At 47.0% G+C, this 12366-nt stretch overlaps 3 protein-coding genes across 5 annotated transcripts in view; all 3 read left to right on the plus strand.

Annotated features, from left to right (window-relative positions):
- derl2 (derlin 2) overlaps nt 1-2098 on the plus strand; it is a 3059-nt gene extending 961 nt beyond the window's left edge. The window contains exons 2-7 of one of the 2 annotated variants that reach the window (XM_037979303.1): nt 184-249; nt 326-399; nt 556-649; nt 733-928; nt 1450-1540; nt 1624-2098. In XM_037979303.1, the coding sequence (XP_037835231.1) occupies nt 184-249; nt 326-399; nt 556-649; nt 733-928; nt 1450-1540; nt 1624-1729 (627 nt within the window). In that variant the 3' untranslated portion in view covers nt 1730-2098. The remainder of the gene's footprint in view (nt 1-183; nt 250-325; nt 400-555; nt 650-732; nt 929-1449; nt 1541-1623) is intronic. The other variant, XM_037979305.1, reaches the window with a different exon arrangement.
- Nucleotides 2099-3942: 1844 nt separating this feature from the next.
- Nucleotides 3943-8222, plus strand: LOC108229143 (SWI/SNF-related matrix-associated actin-dependent regulator of chromatin subfamily B member 1). Its single transcript, XM_017404808.3, has 9 exons — nt 3943-4291; nt 5174-5285; nt 5372-5480; nt 5729-5866; nt 6693-6820; nt 6901-7067; nt 7141-7331; nt 7462-7593; nt 7807-8222. The coding sequence occupies exons 1-9, from the start codon at nt 4202-4204 to the stop codon at nt 7844-7846; spliced, it is 1107 nt and encodes a 368-aa protein (XP_017260297.1). The 5' UTR covers nt 3943-4201; the 3' UTR covers nt 7847-8222.
- Nucleotides 8223-9598: 1376 nt separating this feature from the next.
- slc25a25b (solute carrier family 25 member 25b) overlaps nt 9599-12366 on the plus strand; it is a 22157-nt gene continuing 19389 nt past the window's right edge. Inside the window, exons 1-2 of one of the 2 annotated variants that reach the window (XM_037979585.1) lie at nt 10180-10316; nt 11584-12335. In XM_037979585.1, the coding sequence (XP_037835513.1) occupies nt 12147-12335 (189 nt within the window). In that variant the 5' untranslated portion in view covers nt 10180-10316; nt 11584-12146. Of the gene's footprint in view, nt 10317-11583; nt 12336-12366 lie in introns of both variants that reach the window. The other variant, XM_037979584.1, reaches the window with a different exon arrangement.

Raw genomic sequence — 12366 nt, forward strand, 5'->3', positions numbered from 1 at the left:
TTTGTTGTTGTTTACGTTGGACGTGTTTGTTGTTTACGTTAAACGTGTTTGTTGTTGTTTACGTTGGACGTGTTTGTTGTTTACGTTAAACGTGTTTGTTGTTGTTTACGTTGAACATGTTTGTTGTTTACGTTGAACGTATTTGTTGTTGTTTACGTTGAACGTGTTTGTTGTTGTTTACAGCAGCTGGAGATCATCACACCGTTTCAGCTCTACTTTAATCCGGACCTGATCCTGAGGAATTACCAGGTGAGGCTCATCGAGGGTTCTGTGAAATATGAACAGGTTAAAGTTAATGAAAGAGCTGATCGTCTCTTTTCTGCAGGTATGGCGGTTAATCACCAACTTCCTGTTCTTCGGTCCAGTCGGCTTCAACTTCCTGTTCAACATGATTTTTCTGTATCCTTCTCGGTTCTGATTCGGGTTTTTGCATAAGAGCTGAATTTACATGTTTCACTTTCTGAGACAGTCATGCTGCTAGTTTCATAAAACCGAGGATTGAATCAGGCTTCTGGTTCTGGTTCTGGTTCTGGTTTTCTTTAACTCCTGCCTCAGGTACAGGTACTGCCGGATGCTGGAGGAGGGATCCTTCAGGGGGAGAACGGCTGACTTCGTCTTCATGTTCCTGTTCGGGGGGCTCCTCATGACCGTATCCTTCTCAGCTCGAAGCTTGTCTCAGAGGATCCGAGGTGGAACCACGAGGTTCTGCAGGGTTCCTTAACCTGGGTCCAGATCTTCGGCATGTTTGTGAGCCTGGTCTTCCTCGGTCAGGCCTTCACCATCATGCTGGTCTACGTGTGGAGCCGGAGGAACCCCAACGTTCGGATGAACTTCTTCGGCCTCCTGAACTTCCAGGCTCCGTTCCTGCCCTGGGTTCTGATGGGGTTCTCCCTCCTGCTGGGGAACTCCATCATCGTGGACCTGCTGGGTCAGTACCAGGTTCTGGGTGAGGGTCCGTCACGGTGGACCTGCTGGGTCAGTACCAGGTTCTGGTGGACCTGCTGGGTCATTACCAGGTTCTGGTCAGTGATGAAGGTTATTTTTAGACTTAATGTCATTTTGTGGAAAGTGTGAAGCTGAATCACTGCTGAAGTTTACTGAAGCTGAAATTGAGATGATACAGCTAAAAGGAGCAAAAGGCTAATGAGAAGCTAACAGCAGCAGAACGGGAGCTAAAAGCTAACAGCAGCAGAATGGGAGCTAAAAGCTAACAGCAGCAGAACTGGAGCTAAAAGCTAACAGCAGCAGACAGCTCGGTTATAAAACCCTGAAATGTCGGCTTTTATCTCCTGAATGTTTGAATAAATGAACGGTTCAGATAATAAAACCAGTGAACCTTCCACTAACTTTAATATTAAATAATATTATGAATAAAGTAACTAATATTATGAATAAAATAATATTATGAATAAAGTAACTAACGTTAGTTCCCTGCCTGCTCGTCCTCAGGGATCGCTGTTGGACACGTTTACTTCTTCCTGGAGGACGTCTTTCCCAACCAACCCGGCGGCGGACGGTGGCTGAAGACTCCGTCCATCATGTGAGTCTCTGGTTTCTTCTTCTCTTTGTTTCCACTGAAGGGTGAACTGGGTGAGTAAATCCAACATGGCCGCCCTCCCACAGAAAGATGCTGTTCGACACTCCGGAGGAAGACGCCAACTACAACCCTCTGCCCGAGGATCGGCCCGGGGGCTTCGCCTGGGGGGAAGGACGGCGCCTCGGGGGCTAAATGTGTCCGCTCGGCCTGTCGGATCAGCTCCAGGACCGTCCCTCGGACCCGTGGACCCGCGTTCTTTGGTTCCGGCTGAAGGAAGCCGGAGGAGCAGGACGGGTTTGGAGCGAACAGTCTGGTGTTTGTGTTTGTTGGCTTTCATCATCTTCAGAAACTCTTCTCGAGGACAGATCGTCTCTGAGGCGTCAGACAAACTGTGGACAAAGAGTCTCTGGACTCAGACAAAGTTTGTCTTCATCTCTGATATCAAATATTAACATGTGGAAAAGGAAAAATGACAGCATTTAATTATATAAAAGAGTTTATTCAGACGGTGAGTCCTTTTTTTCATTTCACTTTTTAAAAGAATAAATGTGTTGCAAATGTTTCTGCGTTTTTTCTCTTTGGGCTCGGATTGAACAACAAAAACGTCTTTAACCTGAACAACTCTGACAGCCGAAAGACAGCCGAACGAGAGCTAAAGGACTGCCGAACGACTGCCGAAAGACAGCCCAACGACAGCCGAAAGACAGCCGAACTACAGCCGAAAGACAGCTGAACGACAGCCGAAAGACAGCCGAACGACAGCAAAACGACTGCCGAAAGACAGCCGAACGACTGCAAAACGACTGCCAAACTACAGCCCAACGACAGCCTAAAGACAGCCGAACTACAGCCGAAAGACAGCCGAACTACAGCCGAAAGACAGCTGAACGACAGCCGAAAGACAGCCGAACTACAGCCGAAAGACAGCTGAACGACAGCCGAAAGACAGCCGAACGACTGCAAAACGACTGCCAAACTACAGCCCAACGACAGCCTAAAGACAGCCGAACTACAGCCGAAAGACAGCCGAACTACAGCCGAAAGACAGCTGAACGACAGCCGAAAGACAGCCGAACGACAGCCGAAAGACAGCCGAACGACAGCTGAACGACAGCCGAACGACTGCTGAACGACAGCCGAACGACTGCTGAACGACAGCCGAACGACTGCTGAACGACAGCCGATTGACAGCCCAACGACTGCCGAATGACAGCCGAACGACTGCTGAACGACAGCCGATTGACAGCCAAATGAGAGTCGAACGACAGCTAAACGACTGCCGAACGACTGTCAAAAGACAGCCGAATGACAGCTGAGTGACTGCCGAATGACAGCCGAACGACTGCCGAACGAGAGCCGTAAGACAGCCGAACGACAGCAAAACTACTGCCGAACGACTGCCGAAAGACAGCCAAACTACAGCCCAACGACAGCCTAAAGACAGCCGAAAGACAGCCGAACGACTGCAAAACGACTGCCAAACTACAGCCCAACGACAGCCTAAAGACAGCCGAACTACAGCCGAAAGACAGCCGAACTACAGCCGAAAGACAGCTGAACGACAGCCGAAAGACAGCCGAACGACTGCAAAACGACTGCCGAAAGACAGCCGAGAGACAGCCGAACGACAGCCGGACGTCTGCTGAACGACAGCCGGACGTCTGCTGAACGACAGCCGGACGTCTGCTGAACGACTGCCGAACGACTGCTGAAATCAGCTAAAGAAGCTGAAACTGAATGATTAAAGAACAAAAGCTAAAGTTAGCAGAACAGTTGCTTCAAAACGAGAATTTAATGAATGTTTGTGACCCAAAGTGGCCCCCGGTCCAGCTTTATTGGGTTCTTCCCCACATTTAAAGTTTGAAATGATTCTGAAACTGAACAACTCTGTTCCTCAGCTGGATGGAAAAAACAGACGATAAAACATCCAGAAAGATGAGAGACGTCAGAACATGAGGAGGAAAAGAGCTGAAGACCCAAACAGGAGTTTAACAGAAACCAACACTAAGAGCTGAAAATACGGCTCCAGTTTTATCTGTAAATCTAGTTAACATTATTCACTTCAATGTGTCGAAAATAATTAACATTATCGACTAGTTTCACCTTTATTTACTATTTATGTTGGTCAGTAACACTAATAATGAGCCGGTTTCTCTAAAAGTCATAAAACTTCAGAGAAACTCTACAAATGAAATAAAAACTAACTTTCCTTTTCTTCAATTGAGAGAAATAAGATGTTCAGAAAAAACATGTGTAAAAGTAGCTGTAGTCTGGATAAAGTATTAACATATTTAATTAGATTTGGTTTTATTTGCTGCTGTAAACTGTCATGTCTTTCTGTTTTGAATGAAAACACTCAGATTTCCTACTTTAGCCCAAGACTTTGAATGCGCTCAAATTAGCGTTAGCTTGATGAAAAGTTCAAGACTTTCGGAAAAATCCCAAATATGAATTTAATACTTGACATTCCAAATCGAGACGATTGTAAAAGTAGCTGTCGTTCTGGTTTCTTAATAGTAAATTTGTATAAGTAGTTGTACACTGGTTCAGCGGTGCTTTAGTTGCTGCTTTTTGAGGTTTTGTTCAGAAAGTTTGATTTCCTACTTTTCGTTGAGTCTTTGAATGCGCTCGCAGCAGCGTTAGCTTGTTAGCGCCTCCGCAAAGATGCAGCTAGCTCTGAGTAAAACATTTGGCCAGAAACCGGTTAAATTTCAGCTCGAAGAAGATGGAGACTTTTACATGGTGGGATCAGAGGTACGTCGACCTGCGGTCTCAGACCTTCAGTGTTTATTTTCAGTAAAAACAGCTTCAGGTCTCCATCCGTGCTGCTAGCAGCCGTTAGCATCATGCTAACAGGGCTGCTGTAAACAAAGAGATGCGTTCGGGTTCCCTGAAGCCAACAACAGCTAATTAATAAACACGAACACAAAAGATTTACAGCTTTAATTCTTCAAAAATAACCTTTATAACGTTTTTAATCTGCTGCAGAGGAGCTTCATTTAATTAGTTTGTATTTATATCAACATTAAGCTCAGATGTTAGAAAATGTAAATTAGTTTCTGTCAATTTAACTTTATAATTATTTATTTTCTTTCTTAAACTGCAGATTTTAGGTTTGATTTAAACATTTTGTGAATTCAAGATAAAAGCTAGATTAATTTATTTTAAATGGTAAAAACTTCAGTTTTATTTTTTATTCAAATTAAAATCCAGTTTTTTATGTAAATTAACTAAGTATGATTTAAAAAGATTTTCTGTTAATTTGGTTAAAATCTGAATCCCCACTCTTAATGGAGGCTCATTCATTTATAAAAATAAGTAATTAAATCAGATTAAATAAAATATATTATTACAGCTCCATAAAAGAACAAACATTTCAGTAAATAAATTATTCTATTTCTGCTATTATCAGATATAATTAATGTTAAATAAAAAAACTTTTTCCTCCATTATTTATTCTCCAGATTTATGGTTTTATTTAAATAATTTTGGTAGAAATATTAACTTTACTGTAAAAACCTTGAATTATTTTATTTCTTGTTTCAGTTTTCCTTCCTTTCTTTTGGTTTAAATGTTTATTTTTTGTTTTTGTTGCAGATGTTTGATCCTTAAATGTAATTCTCGTTTCGTCTCCAGGTGGGAAACTACCTGCGGATGTTCAGAGGGTCACTTTATAAAAGATACCCGTCATTATGGAGGAGGCTGGCGTCGGTGGAGGAGAGGAAGAAGATCATGGCTTCGTCTCACGGTGAGAGCTCTCATTCAGCCCGCTCAGCTGGAAACATCTGGAGCCGAGCTGCAGATGTTTGACTGTTTCCTGTTTCCTGCCGTCAGCCACCAGCGTGACTCTGCTGAAGGCGTCGGAGTGTGAGGAGATCTTTGAAGGAAACGATGAGAAGTACAAGGCGGTGTCCATCAGCACCGAGCCGCCGGCGTACCTCAGGTGAGTCCTCCAGGTTCAGGACTAATTTACAAAACAAACGTCTCAGTTTCAGATTAAAAATAAAACCTGGATTTATTAAAAGGTTCAGTCACTCGGAGCTCTGCAGCACTGTTTGTCTCAACAATAATAAAAATATGATTTTTCTAACAAAGGTAATAAAACCGGCTGTGTTCTTTACCTGAAACGTTCAGAGGAACTAGTCTGGGTTCCTCCTAAAGTAAATCCTCTGATCTGGTTCTGGTTCTCAGGGAGCAGAAGGCCAAGCGCAGCAGCCAGTGGGTTCCGACGTTACCCAACAGCTCCCATCATTTGGACGCCGTTCCTTCTTCGACCACCATCAACAGGAACAGGATGGGGCGAGACAAGAAGAGGACCTTCCCCCTGTGGTGGGCACGCCGTCTTCTTCTTCTTCTGTGGTTTTTTGTCTTTTCCTGATTGTAGTTTTGGTTGTTGTAATAATTCAGGTTCTTCATTCGGTTCTTAAAACATCTCAGGAGGATGGAGTCCAAATCAGAACTTTCTTCAGACTAAACAACATTTACAGAACCAGCTGCTGCACAGATCAGCCAAAACATTACGACCAGCTGGTTATTTTATCCTTTTAGTTTAATCATCAAAGTCTCTCCTGATTTGTTTTATGGTGGTCTCCTGTGGACCTCTGTGGGTCTCCTGTGGACCTCTGTGGGTCTCCTGTGGATCCCTGTGGGTCTCCTGTAGACCCCTCTGGGTCTCCTGTGGACCTCTGTGGGTCTCCTGTGGATCCCTGTGGGTCTCCTGTAGACCCCTCTGGGTCTCCTGTGGACCTCTGTGGATCCCTGTGGACCCCTGTGGGTCTCCTGTGGACCTCTAAGGGTCTCCTGTAGACCCCTGTGGGTCTCCTGTAGACCCCTCTGGGTCTCCTGTGGACCTCTGTGGGTCTCCTGTGGACCTCTGTGGGTCTCCCGTGGTGTCTGACCCGTCAGCAGCAGATCCTTTAGGTCCTGGAAGCTGTACGGTGGGACCTCCATGGATCAGACTTGTTGGTCCAGATCAAGCCTCAGTTGCTGGATTGGACCGAGGTCTGGAGACCTTCAGACTGGTTGTTGTGATCTTTGATGATGAAGGAACTGTTTGGTCAGTTAACCTCAGATATGAGTTGTTATGAGAAACAGAACATTTAAAAAACAATAAAACTAAGAAACTAATCTGACTCTGAGGTTTTATCTCCCTCAGCTTTGATGACCACGATCCTGCAGTGATCCATGAGAACGCAGCGCAGGTAGAAGCTCTGGTTCCGATCCGTCTGGACATGGAGATCGACGGGCAGAAACTGCGAGACGCCTTCACGTGGAACATGAACGGTAAAGATAACGCTCGGTGTTCCCCGGCAGCTGGATCGACTTCTGGTTTCTCCTCTGTCATGTTCCTGTGTTCTCCTCAGAGAAACTGATGACCCCGGAGATGTTTGCAGAGATTCTGTGTGACGATTTGGACCTGAACCCTCTGGCGTTCGTCCCGGCCGTGGCCTCAGCCATTCGTCAGCAGATCGAGTCGTACCCCACAGACAGCATCCTGGAGGAGCAGGCGGACCAGAGGGTCATCATCAAGGTGGGTTCTTCAGCCCCGAAACACCTGCAGTAGCTCCAGTCCTGCAGTAACTCAGAACCTGCTTGGTCTTCAGCTGAACATCCACGTGGGGAACATCTCCCTGGTGGACCAGTTTGAGTGGGACATGTCGGAGAAGGAGAACTCCCCGGAGTCGTTTGCTCTGAAGCTGTGCTCGGAGCTCGGTCTGGGCGGAGAGTTCGTCACCACGATCGCTTACAGCATCCGGGGTCAGCTGAGCTGGCACCAGAGGACCTACGCCTTCAGGTAACTCACCTGCTGTCACGCCGACTCTGAAGGGACAACCCAGGAGACTTCAGGCTGCAGGCGTCTCTTTGTCTGAGCTGATTGTACACGGCCCGTCAAGAACTGCTTCAACGTTCTGTGATGTTTCCAGTGAGAACCCCCTCCCCACGGTGGAGATCGCCATCAGGAACACGGGAGATGCTGATCAGTGGTGCCCCCTGCTGGAGACCCTCACCGACGCAGAGATGGAGAAAAAGATCCGAGACCAAGACCGGAACACGAGGTGAGATCTGTTCCTCTGATAGCAGCGCAAGTCAGGATCTGTACATGGAACTCTGAGCTGAGGAGTAAAGGCCTCCAGATCCGGTCCTGATCCGGTTTGATCCAGTTTGATCCAGTCCTGATCCAGTTCTGTTCTGTAGCGTTTACAGTTCTGACACTTCTTCCTCTGCGACCTGTATCTGCAGACATATTAAAGTGAGTAACTCTCTTGTAGGCGAATGAGACGACTGGCCAACACCGCCCCCTCCTGGTAGAAGAAGACGTCCCCTCGTCTTCCACTGGGACAGACGATCACACCTCACTGACTGAAGACGCCAAACCTCTCCAGACATTCCTGTGCACACCTTCATCATGTTGGACCTGATCAGCTCTCATGTAGCAGCTCTCAAACTTCTAACCAGCTTACCTGAAGGACCGTCACCTGTCAGGTCTGAACACCTGGAACCAACTTTAATCTGGCTGTTTGTGACGGGAAACCTCAGGAAGCTGCCATGTTACAGGTGTATCACCATGGTAACAGATGGTGTGAACCCACCTGTCTCTGTCTCCATGGTAACAGATGGTGTGAACCCACCTGTCTGTCTCCATGGTAACAGATGGTGTGAACCCACCTGTCTGTCTCCATGGTAACAGATGGTGTGAACCCACCTGTCTCTGTCTCCATGGTAACAGACGGTGTGAACCCACCTGTCTCTGTCTCCATGGCAACAAATGGTGTGAACCCACCTGTCTGTCTCCATGGCAACAGACAGTGTGAACCCACCTGTCTGTCTCCATGGCAACAGACAGTGTGAACCCACCTGTCTGTCTCCATGGTAACAGATGGTGTGAACCCACCTGTCTGTCTCCATGGTAACAGACGGTGTGAAACCGCCTGTCTCTGTCTCCATGGTAACCGAGAGTTTGATCTCACCTGTCTCTGTCTCCATGGCAACAGACGGTGTGAATCCACCTGTCTCCATGGCAACAGACGGTATAAACCTGCTGTTTTTTTTTCAAGTTATCCACATTTCAGAGGTAGGAGAGCATCATATCCTTACCTGTTACCTGTTGGACACCTGTGATCATGTGATCAGGTGTTTTAATAATTGGACTCTAACCTGTGACTCGGCCTCAGGTCGCCTCAGAAGAGGAGCGAGGCCTGATGGTGGAAATAAAAAGTCAAATATTCTGTAAATTAGGGATCAAAGTGATGACATCACTCAGAGGCTCAGGTTTGTCGTCGGGTCTTCGCTGATCGTGGAACAGCGGTTCTGATCTGTGAGGACGGGTCTCATGTTCTGATCGTAGTTCCTGGTTCTGGTCCGATCCATGTACTGGTGTGGATGTTCACTGGTGTTCTGTTTCAGCTGCTGATCCGGTTCTTAGAACCAGAACCACTGATGAATGTTCACGTGTTTCTGTCGGGTTTCTTCTATTGTAGACTGTTTTATCTTTTCAGTGGATTTTTTTTTTTTATGAAAACAATAAAAACACTTTGATGAAAACTTTGTGTCGTTCAGCTAACAAAACCTAAAAGTGATTCATGTGTCTGACAGAAGGTGTTCAGCGTGTTTGAGGCGGTGGAAACACTCGGTTATCTGCAGACTTTGGGGTTTCTTATCTTCGAGAGGCGCAGGCTGGGGTGACTGAGTTTATGGAACCAGTTTTTATTTTTTAATCGGTTTTTCTGACTTTGGGAGCATTTTTCCTCTGGGAAGAACAAAGAGTCACATGATGGGTCTTAATGAGGAGTTTCAAACTTATTATTAGTCTTAATACTGACTTTAAAACAAATAAATATGAGCTAAAAAGTCATTAGATGTCATTTATTTTAGCATTTTGATTTGAATTTTAGTCATTTTTAAAGCTTTAAAACACTGAAGTTAATAAAAAGACTGTTATGATGTAATAAATGTTCTATTACGTTTTTATTCTGATTAAATTGATTTTTTTCTCCGGTATTTTCGTGTCTCGTGCAGTTCGCGGTCTGTCCGGAAGTCTCGCGCTCTGCCCGGAAGTCTCGCGATAAGCAGCGAGATTTCAGCGGAAGCCGGTTTGGCGGACCGAACCGTTAACGGAGCGAAATGTTTCTTTAAAACCCGCCCGAATTAAACCCGGTTCGGGTTCTGGATGTTTTATTTACCCATTCGAACCACGTAAAGCTTTCAGACACCGGTTCGGTTCCGGAGTCAGGTTCTAACGGACCGTGGAGCCGCTGACAGCCTGTTTTAATTATCGGCATCCATTTACCGAGCTGAGGCTGAAAACTGGACCTGAGACGACCCGGTTCGGTTCCGAGGACCTTCTCCGGGTCAGGTGACCTCCTGTGGTTCTTTCATGGTGGAAGGTTCTGGAAGCTAACCGCCGGTTCTTGTGGGTTCGGAGATTCTGGCCGGACATGTGACGTGGTGATGTGGGCTCGGTTCGGTCGGTGTAACGCTGGTCTTGAGTGACCGAACCCTCCGGAACATGATCCACCCGCAGGGTTCGGTCCTGCCCCGCGTGCTGGGCGGGGTGTTCTGCCAGTGCCGGTCCACAGAGACCCACCCGGGACCCGGAGCCGGACCCCCTCAGCCCGGGACTCACGATGACCCGTCCTGCGAGCTGTGCGGTTCGGATCAGAACCGGCTGAAGGTTCTGTTCCAGATCCTGGATGTGAACGGGGACGGAGGGATCTGTGTGAACGACCTGACCATCGGACTGAAGAAACTGGGGGTCCACAGAACCGAGCACGAGCTCAGGGTGAGTGGACCGGCCTCTGTCTGCTAATATAGATGAACAGAACCGGAACCAGAACCAGAACCGGAGCTGAAACGGCACCAAAACATGAAGAGTTCCTGCACGTGTCAGGGACCTGGTTTCAGGTGTTTCAGCTGGACCTCCGGTTCGGGTCTGAACCGGTTTTGGTTGTACTGGATCAGTCACGTGGTTGTAGTTCAAAGAGTTAATTTCAATAAAGTCATTTTAATAACTAGTTAAAAACAAACGTTATTACCCAATAACCGGTTAATTAGGAGCGGACCGGAAGCTGCTGACCGGAAGTGGACCGGTGTTGTGTTCAGATTTGTTTCCCCGCCATCTTTACTTCCGGTTCCTGAACATCAGCTGATTTCAAAACATTCAGAAAACTCAAAAAACTTATGGGTCAGAACCGAGAGCAGACTGGGTCAGAACCGAGATCAGACTGGGTCAGAACCTAGATCAGACTGGATCAGAACCGAGAACAGACTGGGTCAGAACCTAGATCAGACTGGATCAGAACTAATTAACTTTGTGTTTCTATTTATTTACCAGCAGCCAGTTAAAATTAGCAAAGGTCAAAGGTCACATATAAACCAGGGCTGTGCAATCTGTGGCCCTGGGGCCACATGTGGCCCTTTGGTTCCTCTGCAGCGGTCCTTCATATCTTTGACCCGAAACATGAAACAAATATTTAGATTTAGAATCAGGTAAAAGGGATTAAATCAGATCTGCAGCATGTGGAGAACTTTCTGCGTCAGGATGATGTAAACATCAGCCGTTAGCCTGTTAGCTGTTAGCCTGTTAGCTGTTAGCCGTTAGCCTGTTAGCCGTTAGCCTGTTAGCTGATCTTCCTCTGAAATCTATGGAAATATTAAACATTTTACCACTTTTAGAGGAAAAAACACAAAGTCAAGTTTTACAAACATGTTATAAACAGAGAGGAGCTGAAACCGAGCTGTTAAAGCTGAAAGGAGCTAAAGGCTAGCTGAAAGCTAACGTAGCATAAAAAGACAAACAGAACAAAGTTTTCAGTGTATTTTTATAGGAAAATGATAAATAAAGTTAAATTATTTATGAACAGATTTAATGTAGACTGAAGGGATGATGATGATGATGATGATGATGAAGACCATCAGACCTTCATCTCCCTGCTGTCATCAGGTGGGAGGGGTTTATCCTCTGAGGCTCCGTCTGATTGGATAATTACCCTGCAGGGCACCTGGGGATAAACCAGCCCGTTAACTGGACCGGGTTCTTGTTTCTTCAGATTTATTCATGAACCGGAGCCTTGAAGCTGGTTTTGGATCTTCTTCCTGCAGAACTGAAGGTTCCTCCTCAGGAGGAACCCAGAACCCGCTCAGAACTGAACTGCAGCAGTTAGCTGGTTCTGATTTACAGCTGGCTGGTGGATCGGGTCGGAGCGAGACCGGCATCACTCAGCAGTTCACCCCTCCCCCGCCGGCCGCTCTGACGCTGCTCCCTGCTCCCTCATTGGCTGAGGGGGGCGGGACCTGGCAGTGTGAGCTGCTCTGATTGGTCGGGCCGGGCTGCAGTGAGGATGCAGGTTCTGGAGGATGACGGTGCAGCGTTTCACCGGCAGAGAGGTGGAAGCTGTCAGTCTGCAGCTGATCGGATGAGACGGGTCAGTCCGGAGGTTCTGGGTTTGATTCTTACCTGAGAAGTTCTGTTGGGGCTGAGAACATTCTGTCTCTCTTTCCTGCTGGAACCTGGAGATCATCCAGTTTTAGTTTGTGAAGAGAGAGGAACGATGCAGCAGAAAGAGGAGAGTCACAGGAACTGATCCGGACCGGTCTCGGTTCTGGTGTCAGGATGCTGCAGGACTTCCTGCTCTTTCTCTGGAACACTCTGCTGGGCCGGGCCCACGGGGAACCCGCTGAGAACCAACAGACTCTGCAGGAGAAAAGTTCCTGCTCATCTGAAGGAACCACCGGGAGCGAGGATGTTCCCAGAAAGACCAGAACCTTTATCGTGATGACCGCGCCGACGGATTTACAGCAGGTAGGTCGAGTCGGGTGGACCTGAGACCTGA

This window comes from Kryptolebias marmoratus, linkage group LG14 (assembly GCF_001649575.2).
Source record: "Kryptolebias marmoratus isolate JLee-2015 linkage group LG14, ASM164957v2, whole genome shotgun sequence".
Lineage (NCBI taxonomy): Eukaryota > Metazoa > Chordata > Actinopteri > Cyprinodontiformes > Rivulidae > Kryptolebias > Kryptolebias marmoratus.